The sequence below is a fragment of the Medicago sativa genome, chromosome 4 (genome assembly GCF_051527215.1).
Source record: "Medicago sativa cultivar Bolivia chromosome 4, Bolivia_mono, whole genome shotgun sequence".
Classification (NCBI taxonomy): Eukaryota; Viridiplantae; Streptophyta; class Magnoliopsida; order Fabales; family Fabaceae; genus Medicago; species Medicago sativa.
This window is the reverse complement of record NC_140752.1, coordinates 54017612-54036164: the sequence shown is the minus strand read 5'-3', so window position 1 is coordinate 54036164 and position 18553 is coordinate 54017612. Positions and strand designations below refer to the sequence as shown.

The window sequence follows — 18553 nt, the reverse complement described above, 5'->3', positions numbered from 1 at the left end:
GATTTTTCAATACGGCCTGCGTGCCAAGACTTTTAGATGTTGAACTATTTTCCGCTGCAACAATTTTAAGATTTTCATGAAGTTGAATTTGAAGGATAATTATTATTATCCGTTTTATGATTTAAATGAAGTATGTGACATTCCGTTGTGATCAAAATACTCTGATTTTAAATGAAATTTTTATGTTGGGAAAACGGGGTGTTACATTTCTAATGATCCTAAGAGTCACATAGCACTTGGAGATGCTTGGTTTGAGGTTTTTAAGTCAAAAATATCAATTTTGAAGTTGCAGGACTGTCACAGCTCGCCACGGCGAGCAAATGGCTCGCGAGGCGAGCTAGGAGGCCGAACAGGGGGTCCTGCTCGCCCCCAACTCGCCATGGCGAGTAGGAGCTCGCCTCCCACACCAATTTACTCGCCTAGGCGAGCTACACAGTGGGGAAACCCATTGTTTGTTCGCCTCAGGTCGTTTCGGCGTTTCGCGAGCGGTTTTTTCTTGTGCAGTCTTTTTGAGAGAAATAAACCCCTCAAACCAAGGTCCTAATTGTTAAGCTTTGAAAGGAGACTTTCTTTTAAATGAACCAAGTGTTTGGCAAGTATGGTAAAGCATGGTAAGCGAGAGTATGAGGGTTGATTCGGGTAGCAACATAATCTTTAAGGAAAGGGAAGAACTAGAGCCTCGGTATAGTTATCGAGAACTAGAATAGTTAGAAAGAATAAAATGCTTTGCATTAGTAATATGTTTGATAGACGCGAGGTAATGAGAGTATTATCTTCGCATAGAAGCAAGTGCCATACGAGTATGGCAAGACGTGAATCGATTTTATATCCATTCACGAAGTAAGTTGAGCAAGCATATAGTTACCTCTAGTGGATCGTCTAGGGAGCCAAGGTAAAGAGTTAGCATGCTTAAGTTCATTTTCATGCATAAGACAAAGACTTTTAAGAAAGAAAGAGTGTCATGTCTCTTGTTATCCAAATTGGATTCAAGGGGTTCCCCAAGGGGAATGGTTAAGCCGCAAGGGAGCCGCATTTCACTAAGTTAAGGTGTCGTGTCTTTTGTATACCTTCCAAGGTTAGGTACAAAAGGTTCTCCAAGGGGGAATGCGGTAAGCCGTAAGGGACCCGCACGTTCACTAAGGGAGTCCGGTGCGCTCTTGCTAAGCACTTCACCGGTAGTAAGGGATTATCTTCCGGGGTTACTCCACTCGGGACTAATCCATAAAATGAATTCAAGATAATTGTTTGTTACACGCTAACATAACCAATGAAGCTAACTATGAATATCTATTATACATGTTTATGTTATGTCATAGAGCCTTGATGTAGATCGTCAAGAACAAGTAGAGACTTGGCGTAGTTCGTCAAGAAGTAGTAAAATAGCAAGAATCACTTAGGTGATAAGAGATGATATGTTGTAGATACAACATATTAAGCAAGTAGAAGCAATTAAAGAAAGATATGCCGACGACGATCTTAGGTTACCCCTAATCGTCCGGTTTAGAATCGTGTCATGATAGAGATATAAGAGAGCCTTGATGCTTAGAGTGTACTCTTGGCAATGCGGTTTTAGTTCCCCCTTCACCGCCATTACACGTATAGCAGATAAGCCTATAACAAGTTAAGAATATTAAGACGGCCCTAGCAAGCACCGCCGTCTAAGAAAGCAAGTCCCCACACACGTATAATCAACCGGCAGGTTGTATTGTAGACACGTGGTGACCGTAGGTTTCCCCCGTGGTTGCCTATAGCCTAGGGTTAGGTGGAACTCACTGAGACATTATGTCTCATCCCAATCCTTATTTGTTTCAGATATCAGGATGGTTTAGCAAGCTAGTAGCCGGATGGATGTTTCAGCAAGTGTTCGTTCGTACCAGCTGCAGCATGGCATGGATGTTCAAGAATGCATATGACATATTTTAGAAAATTGAGTTGTAAATTATTGTACGAACGCATTTGTTGTATATAATATTCATTCGATGTTTTTATGTTGTAAATTTTTAATGTATCCAATACTAAACTAATACACATGCTAGACTTTCTAGATACGTCTAGTATGGGTGTTACAATAACAATGCAGTGTTACACCATTAGATGGCTTTTTGTATCTCCATTTTTTTTCTCCTACTGTTGTATTTTTCTTCTTCTTAGAAGTATACATCCAAACTAAACATCTAATAATGAATACTTTTGAACAAAGGCAATTAACTAAATAAAACCGATAGTGTAGTAATATGAGAGGTGTGATTCCATAAAACCACACACTAAATTTAGCGTTGTATGTATGAACGAAAGATTGTTCAACATCTCAGTCAGCTACACTTGAGTTGTTAGCTTAATGGTAAGAACTTTTTTAAATCCCCTTAGACACATTTGTAAAATGACCGTTAATTTCACTTTTATTAATTAAAGTTTCTCATTCATTTTTTCTACAAAATAACACATCTCACTCAGATCATATGTTACATGTCTATAATCAAAAGTTGGTGAAGGACAACATTGTGAATCATGCTTATTGCTCAATCATAATAAAGTTAAAGTACAAAATAACCATTGATTTAATAACAAAATATATATTTCGTCAAAAAAAAAAAAGTCAATGTTATATAGTTCACCATGTTAACCTTTCACCTCAAAAGTCATTTGTTTAGGTTTGGATAGTGAAACACGCAGAAGCCCTCTAACTTAGAATTACTTACACTGAGTTGCAGCACTACCATAACATTTTGAGCGACCGATTAAATAAAAATGTTTCTAGTTTGTGACAAGAACTCTTCCTTTCAAATTCACGACCCCAATTTAACGACATATCTCTCAAAGCCAACCTCATTCAAAATGTTCAAATTATTAAAGGAATGACTTGTCAATATCTATATTTTATACCATAAATATCAAATAGACATTCCTTACTCGTCGTTCGGATTAATAAAAAGAATATAATGAAATAAAATAAAAATACTACTAAATCAACCGTTTCGGTTATTCTTGATAACATACAAACATAAGAAAGCATGGGCACTTAAATCTGGATAATCAAGGTAACTTGTTTTCCAATCATATTACATCACTTTCATCCCAACAATCAGAACAATAACTAAACGTTGCAAATACAATATTTTCCCAAATACCTTTTTCCCTCTTACGAGGCGAGCTTTAGAGTGATAGCCTGCGTGATCAATGCCCGCAATGCCTTGCAAAAATTATATGTGGCTCACCTCAGAGAAAGTATGTACGTATGGGTCTAACAGACAAGTTGTTGCGCATATACCAGACGGTAGTATGACCTTATCAAACCTTCAGAGGACCTGAATTTACTGGTTTCTGATGGAATCTTGCAATTGGCATCCCATCAGTATCATCCTTCCCTGCATTCCCCGCTCTCCATGAACGGTTTTTTGTCCTCGGGGGCTTTCTATGATGCTTCTGAGATTCCTTGGTCTTCTTAGCTGCAACTTTATTTGAAGCAAGACCATTAGCCATGTCAAATGAACTAAGGTCGTCCAATACATGTTCAAGTTTTGGTGCAAGTTCAGTCTCAACAACAGAAGAATCTTCAATATCAGATGAATCTGACACGTGTGGATTAACTTGGTCGTGTTCATTGGAATCTTCTGAAGCTAATTCCTGAGTTGACAAGCCAGGCGGCATTTCATAGTGAGGCAGCTTCCCATCAATATAATCTTTCAGTATCTGACGAGAAGCTCTGGTTTCATCAGGCAGTCCACTAGAAGTAGTTTGCCCACGAGAAGCACAATATGTTCTCAAAAGTTCAGATGCTAGAGGAGGGCGGGACTGGGACTCGTATGACTTGGGTTTAGGAAGACTAATATTATAAATCTCTTCTATTACATGTCTCGGGACTCTATTAGCAACAACTTGGACACACTCCCGATGTTGGGTCATCCTATCAATTGGCAACACCCCACAAGTAATCATCTCATATCTTGAACTAGAGAAGGATGGAAAAACTAATCCAGGACAGTCACAAAGGGTCAGCTTTTCGGAAATAATTAATGTCTGAAAGTGCTTTGTTTTTCCTGGGGTAGAGGTGACACCAGTTTTTTTTTGGCCAACCAGTGCATTGATAGTTGAACTTTTTCCTACATTAGGATATCCAACAAATCCCACAACTACATGACTCGATGATGAACTAACAGAAGCATTGTCGTCTGAGGATTTAGAGGAGCCTGAACTTCTTCTCATATCTACTATCGCTTCTGCCTCTGATTGGAGGCGGGCTAAGAGCTCATCCCTTCCATATATCTTCGTGTCTGGGTTATTTGCGCTCGCCATGTTATCAGCCTGTGATAAACCGAGCTTTTTGCCTTCCAAAACTGCGGTAGCAGCTTTAGCTGACCAGAAGATAAAGAGAATACCATGAGCACGGAAGTATTCTGCCCACTTCTCTCTGCAGGGGAACAGAAGAAACACAGAGGATAAATAATAAGGATCTTAGAAAGAGAAATTCAAAAGAAATGATTTGAAACAAAATAAACCTAAATATAGATATCCAAACCTGACAGAAGCAGGTAAAAGATCTGCCTTATTAACCAAAAGCAATGTGTTTTTATGCACATCAACCTCCTTTGCATAAGCCTGTTCCGAAATAAAAGCAAAAAAGGTCATGCAAGTCACACAGGAGAATGGCTCTCATGAGAGAATGATTCTTAAAACAAAATAATATAAAATGTCCAAAGTTGTCTACACAAATTACAGACACATGATATATGGTAAAATCTCTCACTATTGTCTGTTACATTTAACACAAGCATTTATTATTTATTAAGAATAACAGAGGCTCTTATATGATAATGTGACTTTTTGGTACATAACAATAGCAAAGTTGCCGTGAAAGAATATAAAGCACAACGTCTTTGTCTGTATCTGTGCATAGATTTGCTACATACTTAGGAATTGCTAGTGTTGTCAACTTAGCATTTCCTTAAGGAAGCGAAAAACATCATACCTCAAGGTCAGGACAGCGATAGAACAATGGATCTCTTGAATCAACCACCATAACAAGCTGAAAAAAAAGTGAGATAATGAGATCACTTTTACATCAATATTTTTTGCACTTGGAGACAATACAAAGCATATATCAGATAAAAATTTACAACATTACGGATATTTCTACACAAGTACAAAACAACAACTAAGGAAAACACAAATATACAAAACAACAACTAATGAAAACACAAATACCAATTATCCAAATGCTTTCATAAAATATAGGCTTTTTTTAACAGAATAAAAAAAAATTGAATGTTAATTTGGGGAGGGATAAAAAATAGGTTTTTAACCAGAAATCCTTTTCCTTTGTTTGTTTTTGCACATTTGAAAATGAAATTACTTTCAAGATCATCCTTTAGTTTCAAGCTCATGATGAAGGTCTTAAAAATGGAAAATGAATAGGCTTTTTCCACTATTATTGTTCGAACAAGCAAAACTAAAGACTAGGCAGCTAGAAATTTAATCAATGTGGTTGAACAGAACAATAACAAAAGATCATATAGTATTGTAGTATATGTGAAATTACTTCTGTCCCAACTAAAATGCTGATAACAACCATCTTTAATAGAATAGCGGACAACAACAACCAAGCCTTTTCCTACTAAGTGGGGTTCGGCTTTAATAGAAAAGCAGAGCTATATAATATTTAAAACTACAAATATTAAACTTTGTTTTGTCAGCACCATGAGAGAACTATATCTTGCTAATAACATGCGTGCGTGTGCGTGTGCGTGTGTGTGTGTGGGGGGGGGGGGGGGGGGGGGGGGGTGGTGGTGGCGGCTAGGCCGTCAACAGAAAAGTACGATCATGGATAAAATAAAAAACCAAATGTTTAACACCAACAAATAATCCGTAGACAGCCAGACGAACCACTGGAAGTCACATTAACATAAGTGGGAACCATATCCGACATGATTATATATGTAACATAATCAGACTTCCATCCTCAAAATCTATATAAAAAGGATGCAACAACATTACAAAAAGCATATGGTGATAATTGAAATGGATGCACCAACATTACAAAGAACATATCAGATGAAAACACAAGAATTGATATAAATATTGCAAGGCAAAAATCGATATTTCTAGGTAAAACTTTGAAGAGCACGCCAACTTACCAAATCACTGCGCTCAACAACCCTCCAGAGCTGTCTCCAGATATCAAGATTTTTCTCAAATGGAGTAAGGACAAGCTTCTTATTTTCCTCAAGTCTGAAAAGCATCACCAAACCATCAATATCAAAATTATAAACATGGACAAAAGAAATTAAATTCTTTAAAGACACCATAAAACAGAAACCATTGTCCATCATTGCTAGTGGTTTTTACATCTGATTCCCAGCTTGTAATCGTAAACCAATTAAGAACAAGGAAACGAATAGTAGAAAATATGGAACTTACCTTGCTAGGCTGCGACGCCAGGTTAAGAAATGTTGTGTTTCATTGGCATGAAGCTCGTCAGCGGACATCTCAGCACTCCAAAATGGCCTGAAAAAGAAACAAATGAATCACTCAAACATAAAATTAAGGGTCAGGAAGGTTAGAGGGGAGAGGTTATTTTAAACATTATTTGTTTGGTTCAACTTTTGGAGGGAGGGGAGTAAGTTTGGAAGGAAAGAATATTTGTTTAAAACTTAAAAATCCTTTTCAAATCCATCGATTTAAAATCCCTCTCATCCCCTCCACTTATCAAACCAGATACAACACAAGTATTTTAAAAATCGAATTGGATGGTTCAACCAGTTGAACCTATCTTTATTACGGTTTAGTCTGGCGGAAAAACTTATGTGACTGTTCAGGAGATCTTATGGAAACAACTTATGACATGTTCATAAGTTGTTTTCAGCTTACTTTAATAAGCTATCCAATATAGCTTATGAAAACAACTCATAGCTTATACGAAAACAATTTAACTTTATGTTATAGAAATAGGTTATACATGAACACTTATCATGATAAGCACCTATGCTATAAGCAGCAAATTAAGCAGTTTATCCAAACAGGGCCAAAATCCCTCTCCTCCTGTCCACTCGTCAAACCAAACATAATCCGAGTGGTTTAAGGCAATTGAATCATAACCCAGAAGTCTTGATGTCTGATTCAGTTTTTAAAACATTCAAATACATATATAAAATACCTCCCTTCCTTCACTCCATTAAAAACTCTCCCCTCCCTTTGATTAAACCAAACAGTCCCCAATAGTATGTTAGGAATTGTGACATATAATAAAACAGAAGGGAAAAACATAATTTTTAAAATCTAACTAGCTTGTTTCGTTTCATTTCATTTAGGCCCTGTTTGGATAAACAGAATTTTTTTGCAGGTTAGGCATAAGCGCTTCTATTTTTATAAATAAGCTATTTCTATAACACAAGATAAAATAAAGTCAACCTGTGTTTTATAATCTATAAGCCGTTCTCAGATGCTATCCATGAAAGCTTGTAGAAATAAGCTGAAAACAACTTATAAACATGTCTTAACCTTTTCTCGTAAGTTCTCCCAAACAGGTGTTACAAGTGTTTATGCCACTAGATAAGCTCAAATACACCAATCCAAATAGGCCCTTAATGTTATATGCTACCAATCCAAACAATCCACTAGAGGTGATCATATTCTAAGCGTGTCAGACACTACATGGGGGTAATCTCCGAAGCAGAATCTACACCCTAGTAGGTTGTGGGAGTCTAGCACCGTCTGCTAGACTCGACCCATTGGTTAAAAAAACATTTTTTTTTTAATCTAACTAATATGATTCATTACACTTCATTTAATACCTATACTATAAATCAAAATAATCCCAAAATGAGCAAATATTGAAAAAAATAAAAATGAAAAAGAAAAATACCTTCTTGGAACTCTGAGACTACTAGCATGCAACGCCTCTTCAATCTTCTGCTCCTTCTTCATTTCTTCAACCGTCAAACCATTAAAACCACTTCCAGACGCATGATCCCTAATTTCACATAAAACAATAAAAATTACATTTTTTCACAAAAAAAACGCAAAAATCAATTTTGAATTATTGAAAAAGCGATGAAGATACTTACAGATTGATAAGCGCAGTGGGAGGAGGAAGAGGAAGATCAAGAAGCTGTTGTTCATCGACATCTTCATCAGCTTGTTCAATAATAGCATCAATATCGGAAACTTCGGTGAATGATTCGAGAAACTTCTTCTTATAGATTTTTCCTTTTTCCTTTGTTTGTTGAATCATTTGGTTGTGTTGTTTTACGAGGGCTCGACCAAGCTCGGTTTTTTGGTTTTTCCCCATTTTTGTGAAATTGAAAACCCTAATTGATTGATTCTATTCTATGATGAATTGTGAAATGGTGTTTTTTGTGTTTTGTTTTGCAGGGATAAGCGCCACCGTTTTGTTTTGTGTTGTTGAAGTTTAGGGTTTAAGATTTTGATTTCGCTTCTGATATTTTTTATTTTCTGCCACGTGGATTATTTGCTACTGCAATCGCAAGGGGATGATGAACGCACCCATCATTTTTTTTTCTGAAAGAACCTAATTTACAAAAGATATTTATATTTAGGGTTAATTATGTTTCTAGTCCCTATAAAATAGCGACCTTGTGAGTTTAGTCCTTACTTAATTTTAATAGCATTTTTAGTCCCTAATTTTGTTTTTCTGCACTGAGTATTAATCCCTACTCAATTCAAATTTGTTTAATTTATGCTTAAACTCTTAAATTTTTGAACAATTTTTTGCAGACATGTTTAGAACATTACTAAAAGTTCTTCCGCAAAAAATTATCGCAAAATTTGATTTCTACATCCAGATTTTATTACTTTTTATCTTTAACTTTTGTCGTTTTAAAAAATTCATATTTAATTCATTTCATGTCAGAAAATTCTAAATTTTAGTAAACGAACCTTTCATAGTGTTCTAATCTTGTCTTAAAAATATCATTCAAAAATTTAAGAGTTTAATGATAATTAATCAAACTTTGTTTAAGCAGGGACTAAAATTATAAGTAAATTTTTTTTTATAGGGACTAAAAATGCTATTAAAATTAAGTAAGGACTAAATTTACAAGGTCGCTATTTTATAGGGACTAGAAACATAATTAACCCTTATATTTATAGTTCAAACAAAAATTATAGATTTTTTGTCTAAATTGAAATATTTAACGAGAATACTAAACACAAAAGTTGTAACACCAAAAACGAAAAAGAACTATGGAGCAATTTTTTTATGGATTATGCTAATAAATGTTTCAAAAGCATTGCGTAATAAATATACAACTTTTGATGAAAAAAGTTACATCTTTTTTTTTTTGGTAGAAAAGTTACATCTTTTAACTGTCTAAACAATGTAATAAGAGCATACACATCCATGCCACCCATTTGGGTGGCATAAATGGGTCACACATAATACATTATATTACTTCACACTTCTCAATTATTTAAACCACTCAACTACATTTTTTAAATATCAATATCACTCCTCTAAAACTCTAAAACGGGTCCCATTTATCTTACACAATATTACTTTAATAATATAAATATTAATTAAAAGAGAAAAAAAACTCAAAAGTAATACAAAATCTGACAAATGCTAGAAAGGAACCGTGGCAATGCATTACTACTATGGTTGGTTTAGCTACTCATATCCAATGCCAATTATTCAAGATACTATGACACAAGTGCATTGGTTAGTGTGTTACCACCCATTTTGCCAGGCGATGTGTGTGCTCTAAAGATATTTGTTAGCATTTTCATTTTGTTATACGCTATAAGAACATTAACATAAAGAATTGTGGGTACCCATGATCAGTTGAATGGGATGATAAGACATCTCTTTGAACTTAACAAGAGGTTTTGTGTTCGATTACAGCCATACAAATTCAACAGTTTAAATCTTTTGTGAGAGAACTTTGCCATCCATTACGATCCTATTTGTCTTGAGGGATCAGTCTCTGCGCGCAAGATAACTAGTTCATACCAAAATAAAAAAGAACTTTGTGGCTTCTTTGTGTTATTGAGGAGATGATTTTTTTTACAATGCCTAAAACTAAGAGTTTGTATGGTGCGCAAAATAGGATATAGATATGATAGGATAAAGAGCTCGACAATAATGAGATATGATAGTGAAACAATGGAGACATTATCATACCATGTGTTTGGTGCAATATGACAAGAAAGATATTTATTTTATTAGTGCCGTTGGTGGAGTCCGAACAAGTTAATAGCCAAACTCGATTACTAGACCGTTTTGAAAATATCTCCGAATTGAATATGGGTTTTATGGTGTGACAGTTTAGGATGCCAATATGGTTGAGATATGTCGATTGTTGAACTAATATCCTCATAGTTTGTTATTGTAATATATTTTTAATTTTTAAATTCAAATTGTAAATCTAATCCAATGTGTTTCGTGTAACAAACTGTAGATTTTCTCTGACATTTGTATCATACTGGTGTACTCTGAACTTTCATTAATCAATTGAATCATTCATTCAAATATATTTCTTTATATGGTATTTTATCCTTCTAATTCGCTTAACCGCTAATTGATCCCATGACTTCCTCAAACTCTGAAACCATCTCAACTATGATTAGTAGTGACCCAAGGATTTGGTTGAATTCAATGCTGCTACCCACCTTCCTATAAAATAGACCCATCAAACTACCCTGCATGGTGCAAGCAGTTTAACTTTCTTCTCATTGCAAGAGATTTGCAAGGATGTATCCATGGTGACAAACCCTGTCCAACATCAACTATTTCAGATGGTGTCTCCTCCGTTGTGAAACCTTCATATTCCTTTTGGATCCGCCAAGATACACTGATATATTTCACTTCTTGGATCATATGATGCTGACGCCCGTGATGTCATGGCTGCTGCATACACCTCTCCCGATGCATGGCTTTGAAGGAAAGACGCAATTCCTCTTCCAAAGCTCATCATCGGTCACTGCCTATCTTCAATCAATTTGCTTAACTGCAGACGATCTTGCTGTGATTGGTCCTCCCATTGATGATCTTGATCTAGTCATTTATACTTTAAATGGTCTAGGTCCAAATTTCAGAGTTTACAACTTCAACTACAAGTCGTGACACTCCCGTCAAATTTCATGAGTTATGACCCTGGTGGATAATGAAATCTTTCTACAGCATGAAGATCATCCTCAATCATCAGCTCCTGTGAAAGCCAACTATGCTAATTGTCAAAAGTAATAGTTCAAAGTTTTCCGAATCATCTAATAATCACAGGAATCATTTTGTTGTTACTTGCCAATACTGTACGAGGAATCTCCACAATGTGTCATTCTCATCTTGCATTCCAATTTCTTAAAAGAAAACAATATCTAGAAACAAGGCAATAAGAAAACACCTTTCAACTTGGCAATAGCAATAAAACGGAAGGCAGTGGCGCTCTGAAAGTTATACACTTGAACATAAATATTATTCCGCATTATACATAGCTCACAACAACAAATATGCATATAATTACAACAGATGCATGTATCTACCTGACAAATCTTATAACCATGAAAGCCCAAACCAATCTCAACAATCAAACCACATCAGCGTCTTCGTAGAAGAGAGGAACATGTACATTGTGGTTGCGACCCCTCAACACTCTGCGTCACGCATTGCATGTACAAACAGACAAATGTCACCCGAGGACCTCAATGGAAAATGGAGTAGTTTCTTAATACTTAGTTACACAACTGCGGGCGGTGGAACTGATTTTGTAAGATTCACATCCCCTCCTCCATTGAGCTTAGGTTTATCCCTTGTAGGCTTTTGCATGCTATGTGTCCCTTTCACGTTAGATCTGGTAGGATATTTAGCTGTTTGAGCCCCGGAAGCAACCCCTGCTAAAATACAAGACAAAAAACTTAGAAATGGCATGTTCCATTAATCTAACACATTATTCAAAAGGATTTCGCAAAAACATGCTTCTTATCCCGCTAACTTACAAGGAAACTGTATTATCATTTGCAAATTTAGTATGATCGGAAGATAATAACATAAACTGTCTAATCAAAATTGGAGAGTGATTCTTTGAGGGTTTAGAAAATATTTGTGATCATGTTTTATGTTAAACAAACATGGATGATGTTAGCACTCACAGAGGTGATAATCTAATACAATAAGGACAATGCAGAGAAAGAGAACAAACTCACCATGGTTGGGAAGAGATAATCGCTTTTTCACCGGTTTATCTACTTGTGAGTTTCTCTCCTTTGGATTACTTTGAGATCTTTGAACTCCAGATTTTGAGTTGGTTTCTTCAACGGGATTTTGAACATTTGCATTAGATTTTGGTTTAACAGATTGTGTATTCGATGTCTCTAGCAAACCTGCTGACTTGCTAGTGGAAGAAGAATCACAGCCATCAGAAAGTGAAGGGCCGGTTTTGTGACTGACAACGCTTGGATGAATATTTGGCAGATTCGATTTTGTGTTAGTAGACTTGAACTGAGGTCTGATTCCATTTCTACCATCCATAACATCATTTTCGTCTACCTTCACTCCATCCTTCGTATTAATGTCAAGAAAACGATTCTCCCAAGGACGTACAGCCATCCATCTTTCCAACCAATTCCAACCCCAACTGCTTTTATCAGGTTCAAATCCTGAAGAAACGGCCTGCTGCCTTGATCCTGCCTGCCACTGCAAAGTGGAAAAGAGGAACAAAAATATTTCACAACTGAAAATATGAACCAAAGGAAACAATGTGTTGTGTCCATAGATAATATAAGGGAATAACAACTGACAGGGACAGCAATAATTCAGTTAGACAAAATAGTATCTCAAAAATTCAGTTTTCTTTGCAATCACCCTTCATACTTAAAATTGCAAAGAAAATAATTTTGGAAAAACCTGTCTTATCATGTACATTAGAATAAAACATTGCAAAATTGGGGTCGATCGCCAATTTCGTCTATGGAATTACAAGCTTTTGGCAATTTGGTTTCTTAAGTTAACAAAATTTCAAAATGATCCCTCAGGGTCGATCAACTTAGTCGATGAGATTGACGCAAAGGGAATTATATGACCAAGGATTATTAATTTCATGAATAACTTTGGAATTTCATTAATTTTAGGGACCATACCCGACTGCTAAAATATCAGGGACTAAATCGGTGTCATATATCTACACCATATTCTTCACAAATATCATCTTTTTCCTTATTAACATGATAGGATCTTATCGTATTATTCTTGATTAAAACAGACACATTAAAAATCACTGCAAGTGAAGGATGCATCTGCAGTTCATTTTCAAATTCATTGACAAGAATTTGCATGCAGGACCAATACAGTTGCCCCACGACTTTCCCCTTACATAGTAGTAAATGATTAGGATTATGAAATTACAGCTCAATAGCATCTGGTTTCCATATTCTATGACTCAATAAATAGAAGCTTCCAATGATAGATGATCGTAGAACATTTCAGTCACACTAATTCCTGTTTAGAAACATTTTATAGCTTCCTTAATTTAGAAAAGAAAATAAGCCCCCCAACCTTTCCCTAAAACATTATGTAACCAAACAGTCCCTAAATTAATCAACCGCCTCCTCTTTGAAATTTGCAATTTCAGATTCAACTTCAAATACATACATAGCAAGTAATTATTTACATCTCACGGTGGAGTATAACAATCAAGGACCTGATGAGAAAGACTAATGATACCACATATACTAGATAGCAATTACTCATACAAGTTACAGAAAGATTAATCAAATATAATGGCTGCCCTTTTAATTTCCATAAGATGGAATCGTAAATTTACCTGATGAGCTAGAGCATATGCCATGGCTCTCTCACGTTTTGCTGCAGCCTCCTGTCTCTTTAATATTTTGGCTTGAATTTCTTCAACAGATCCCACACTGTCACACCAACCTTCCTGTACCAAACAAGTACGAGAAATACACAACATAAGTTGCTGCTCACTATTATGTAAAGTTGTATAATCTTGTAACATGACACAAGTGATCAAAAGGAAGCTACATCAAATCTATAAAGCTTAATTTTTCAATACTCAGCTCTAGATAAAAATAAATAAGTAATCATGAAAAAGACAAAAATATTCCATATTAATAAAACAAAATAACTATGGGAATAGTACTGCTTACTTCAATTTCTCGAACACGAGCTTCGTTTACAAGCTGTTGCTGAAGTTTCTGTTGTTCTGTTTGACTTTCCAATGACAAGCGAACACGCCTTGCCCGAACACGAGCCTGAACTCTCACCAAAGCTTGCATACAACGGAGAGTTATTGCAGCTTGTTTTCTTACTGCATGGCCTCTTACAAGGGCTTGAAGCCTTACCAATCCTTTCAAAGCACGTAGTGCTCTCCTGGCCTAATACACAAAATAGACCCACATTTGGTTAGATTTGTTGTCTTGTTAGCAACTAAATGTTTAAACTGATCAGAATAAGTTTTTAAGTTAGAGTTAAAGCAAAAAAAAAAAAAAAAAAACATATCACATTTATATGAAGTGCATTTCAAGATAAACAAATCAGGAAAATAAACCTTGGTAGATATAAGCATTTTAGTCTGCCACTGTGATGCCTGATTTTTAGGGATAAAACATATTTTTCCCATTGATGGAAGTGTTAAGGAGTCCACCTTGGATGAGATAAGGCCTGCAAATGGGTTTATAAGTGGTGGGCAGCTCTCACCATACAAGTCAGTTTTGTAAGGGTTGAGTCAGTTTCAACCCAAATTTAAGTTGGTATCAGAGCCTACCCATGATTTGTTGGGCCACCTACTATCTATCGGACCATTCGGGTCATGCTCTAGATGTTTAGTCCTAGGATGTGTGTTAAGAGTACCACATTGGATGGGATAAGGCCTAAAAATATATGTTAATAAATAGTGGACCGTCATCACCTTACAAACCAGTTTCATAAGGGTAGTTAACCCCTACCCAAATTCTAAGCAAAAGTAATACAAAGAAAAGCATAGCATAAAAAACAAGGAACAAGATATCCTATTCAAGTATAAAGAGATAAAGAGGAAGAAAAAACAGTAAATGTTATCAAATCAATACAGCAAGAAATCCTCAAAATGTTGACATAAATAAAAACAAAATGACGTGATAAATTACCAGAAATCCACGAAACGCTGTTTGAATACATATTGCTGCCCATTCTTCGCTCGTGATTTGATGATTATGTGCAGGATCCTGTACTTGTTGTGAAGTAGAAGGAGAATAATGGGCTTCAAGGTTTGATTGGGGATTGGCATGATCTACATCTCCAATAGGTGCAGCACCATCATTGTCAAACTCATTTTGAAGTTTTCCGTTGTCAATTTCAACGGAATTCTTTCTCCGATGGCGAAACTTGCTAGCCTGCTGATTATTGAAAATATCAAATATTATTTTATTTTTGAAGAACATGTTTTTTATGATAAGTACGATGAAATTATAGATAAAAAAAGCATTCCCAAAAGCATAGAATAACTTAGACATTAATAGTTTAACAATATGAAATGATAACTTGTAAAGCATTCCCAAAACACTCGTCATTCACAATCACATAGATAAAAAAATAAAAATAAAAAAAATTAAAAAAAAGGTGAAAATTCTGCTATTAACTATAAGAATATACGGAAAATATCTTATAATATTTGGGTTGAATTGTATTGTGGTGTATGCTGAATTTTCATATTTAATCAATATCAGTATAAATCAGTCCTTAGTGCTTGGTCTTTGTATAAGCAAATACAATTTCTTCCGATAGCAGAACATAGAGTTGATTCCAGCCAGATAGCCAGTGTTTACCGTTCTGATGGTTGATAACAGCCTTGTAGTGAGAACTTAACAAGGATGGACCAAAATTTCAGGTCTTTAACTGATACAGTATACAATCTTTTCATTCTCTCGCATTTAGTCTTAATATACAGATTTGAATGATAATGAACTCACTTACATTAATCAAACACACTTCCTTCGGATTTCAGGAATATAAACCAAAAATATGCAGGCAAGGTGAACCGTAGAAAACAAAATTATATGCTTTCCGTATAGGTTAATTTTTTTGGCGGCATGGGAGGAGGAAAGAACATAAGAACTAAGTGATTATACAAATAAAGCCAAAAGTACGAATGCAATAACTACAACAAGTCATGAATAGTACAAAGGAATAGTAAAGATTAGATAGACAGAAAGAGATCGAGAAAGAGGTATACTCACATTTCCATCCTTCTCTAAGGATTCACGCTTTTCTGATTTCTTTAGACCAACCAATGCTCTAATCCACTTGCCTGGGACACCCATAGCGCCGTTTACTTTATCTCAATCTAGCAAATTTCAGCCAAAATCAATTCAAAGAAGTCAGTTATAATTCAAAATCTTATTTAACCAAAACATGGACTAAATTGAGCTATGAGGTACATGAACGATGAAGCAAATAGCAAAGGATCAATACACCAACATGCTTAACCGATAAAAACCAGTTAAAAGTTACAAGTGATTTAGTTTAGTCATAGTACTAAGATGTCTTCTAGTGATCTTCAAAGTCAATTTTTGTTTTGATTGGTCTATCTTCTTGGTATCCTAAACGCTAGTAGTTAACTAATGAGTTTCTAAAGCTTGGATCTTTAAACAAACGTAAGAAGTGGGGAACCACAAAGTTAATTCTCAACGCCTCAATCCTTAAATCACCGAAGTCGTATACAGTGTAGAATGAGAACTTGAGCTCACATAGTTATTAAACACATACGGTGAACTTTTGAGTTAGAAGTAAATCCATCCCCCACAGGTCCCCGCAAAGGTTTATGTTGGAGGTCAGGGTTCTACGTCTGCTGCTAACAAATTCCTTCCGCCTAACAAACTAACCACTAACATTCGCCAATCAATAGAAAAATGTAAACAAAGACCATACACTATGAAGCACAGACACTCATGGATTAGGTGTGTCTTGGTGTCGAACACGCGTCGGTGTCTGACACTGACACGACACCTGTGATTACACTAAATTATGCCATTTTCTCAAATTATTATCAGTGTCGTGTCTGATGTCTTCGTTCGTGCTTCATAGCCAGACACTAACAACTTCAACAAGATGTGCATAGAAACTGCCTCCACAAAACATGGGAAAAAATGTTTTTCAACTAAAGTACAGTTAATTGCATACCATACAGGAAAAATTGGTAATAACATCATGAATTAAATAAACATTCCTAAAAAACAATAGATCTTACAACAATTGAGATAATGGAAAATAAATGAAGAACTGTTTGAATTCCTTAGTTATAAATCAACAGATAATCAATAAATTCAGTTGCTGAAGAGCATTATAAGTTATAACTTCATAATCCTAAAGTTCTAAATTCAATAAAAAGTTTGAAAAAAAGTTAAATTTTTGAATGCTGGAAAACAAAAAGTTTGAAACTTTTAGGAAGAAAATGGGCAGGAAAACAATATAGATCCAGAGATGAGAAAGGTGAAGCTGAATTCACCTGAAACACTAAAATTGATGCAACAGAGAGAGAGAGAAAGAGAGAGAGAGAGAGAGAGAAGATACCCTTTTTACTTACTTTTTAGCAGGAGTTGAATAATGAATGAGTCAGTGAGTCAAATACTACCGAGTTGAGTTCCCATCATCCAAGTTCTACTTAGAGTTGACACTTTTTTCAAATCTCTCTCTTTCTCTCTCACACACAAACACTATTTTTATGGGTTTTTGTGCTCTTTCTATCTAATTTGTGGTTTTTGTGCTCTCTCTCTCACACAAGCACTATGTTTTTTTAAGAGTATTTTATTAGAATTTTTTTGTTCTAGTAGCCTAGTGGCTAGAACTCACACAAATAATTGTGGAGAGGTAGGGTGTCTGGGGTTCGAACACCAGCCCCTGCATAAATTATGCAATGTCTCTGCCAATTGAGCTAAGCTCACGGTGACTTATTAGAATTTGATCTAACTAAATTTACTTTCAATTTTTTTTTCTATCGCGTGAAATTTGTAGTTTAAAATAATAATTTTGTTTTAAAACTTTTTTATTTTATAATTGGATCATGTTAACTTGTGCCCTTATGACACAAGATAAAAAACTTAAAATAGAATTAAATAATAAATTTTATATTGAGAAAATAACCTTTTAAACTTTTAAGGTATTGAATACATAATTTTCAAAAAAAAAATTTACATTTGGTTTCTTAACATGCTCCAAAGACACAAGTTAACATTTCCCTTTACTAAGGGAAAAGATAATGAGTGTCTTAAAGACATTCTTTAAGAACATAAAATAGTAAGTTTTTTATGGAAAATTATGCCTTCAATGCATCGAAAATTGAAGTGTTAAATTTTTTCAAAGAATAATTTTTTTATTGGGAAACCTTAAAGAGTGTCATTAGGGCACTCATTAGCAAGACTCTTATATCAAATATGTACATTTTTAATAAAGGGTTATGTTAACCGGTGCCCCGGACACTGGTTAAGAAAACCAAAAACAGAAAGTTTTAAATTAAAAAAAAAAATTAGGCTTTTGATGAGTTGACTGCACAAGTTTCAATGTGATGTTACTATATTTGTTTCATTAACTAGCGCCCCGGGGGCACCAGTTAAC

General features: G+C 35.2%; 2 protein-coding genes across 9 annotated transcripts; both read right to left on the bottom strand.

Annotated features, from left to right (window-relative positions):
* Positions 1-2940: 2940 nt before the first annotated feature.
* Positions 2941-8386, bottom strand: LOC146929866 (GTPase LSG1-1-like). The gene is made up of 7 exons (XM_085701590.1): positions 8061-8386; positions 7859-7966; positions 6415-6501; positions 6132-6225; positions 4967-5023; positions 4517-4596; positions 2941-4408 (listed from the first exon to the last, which is right to left on the bottom strand). The coding sequence occupies exons 1-7, from the start codon at positions 8282-8284 to the stop codon at positions 3289-3291; spliced, it is 1770 nt and encodes a 589-aa protein (XP_085557716.1). The 5' UTR covers positions 8285-8386; the 3' UTR covers positions 2941-3288.
* Positions 8387-11343: 2957 nt separating this feature from the next.
* IQD5 (IQ-domain 5) lies at positions 11344-17675 on the bottom strand. 8 transcript variants are annotated; one of them, XM_085701583.1, is made up of 7 exons: positions 17448-17675; positions 16180-16286; positions 15091-15339; positions 14113-14340; positions 13770-13883; positions 12154-12643; positions 11344-11844 (listed from the first exon to the last, which is right to left on the bottom strand). In XM_085701583.1, the coding sequence occupies exons 2-7, from the start codon at positions 16261-16263 to the stop codon at positions 11687-11689; spliced, it is 1323 nt and encodes a 440-aa protein (XP_085557709.1). In that variant the 5' UTR covers positions 16264-16286; positions 17448-17675; the 3' UTR covers positions 11344-11686. The 8 variants fall into 8 exon arrangements, with proteins under 8 accessions (XP_085557709.1, XP_085557712.1, XP_085557713.1 ...); XM_085701586.1 differs by having other exon boundaries at positions 11344-11841; XM_085701587.1 differs by having other exon boundaries at positions 15091-15336.
* Positions 17676-18553: the final 878 nt, after the last annotated feature.

Bases quoted from the DNA above. Each gene is read 5' to 3' on its own strand.
- LOC146929866 (XM_085701590.1), bottom strand. From the start codon at position 8,284: ATGGGGAAAAACCAAAAAACCGAGCTTGGTCGAGCCCTCGTAAAACAA. The intron at 7,967-8,060 runs GTAAGTATCTTC...ATGTGAAATTAG, and splicing joins CCCACTGCGCTTATCAATCT to GGATCATGCGTCTGGAAGTG. The intron at 6,226-6,414 runs GTAAGTTCCATA...GATGCTTTTCAG, and splicing joins TGGCGTCGCAGCCTAGCAAG to ACTTGAGGAAAATAAGAAGC.
- IQD5 (XM_085701583.1), bottom strand. From the start codon at position 16,263: ATGGGTGTCCCAGGCAAGTGGATTAGAGCATTGGTTGGTCTAAAGAAA. The intron at 15,340-16,179 runs GTGAGTATACCT...TTCAATAATCAG, and splicing joins CCTTAGAGAAGGATGGAAAT to CAGGCTAGCAAGTTTCGCCA. The intron at 11,845-12,153 runs GTGAGTTTGTTC...CTTGTATTTTAG, and splicing joins ATTATCTCTTCCCAACCATG to CAGGGGTTGCTTCCGGGGCT.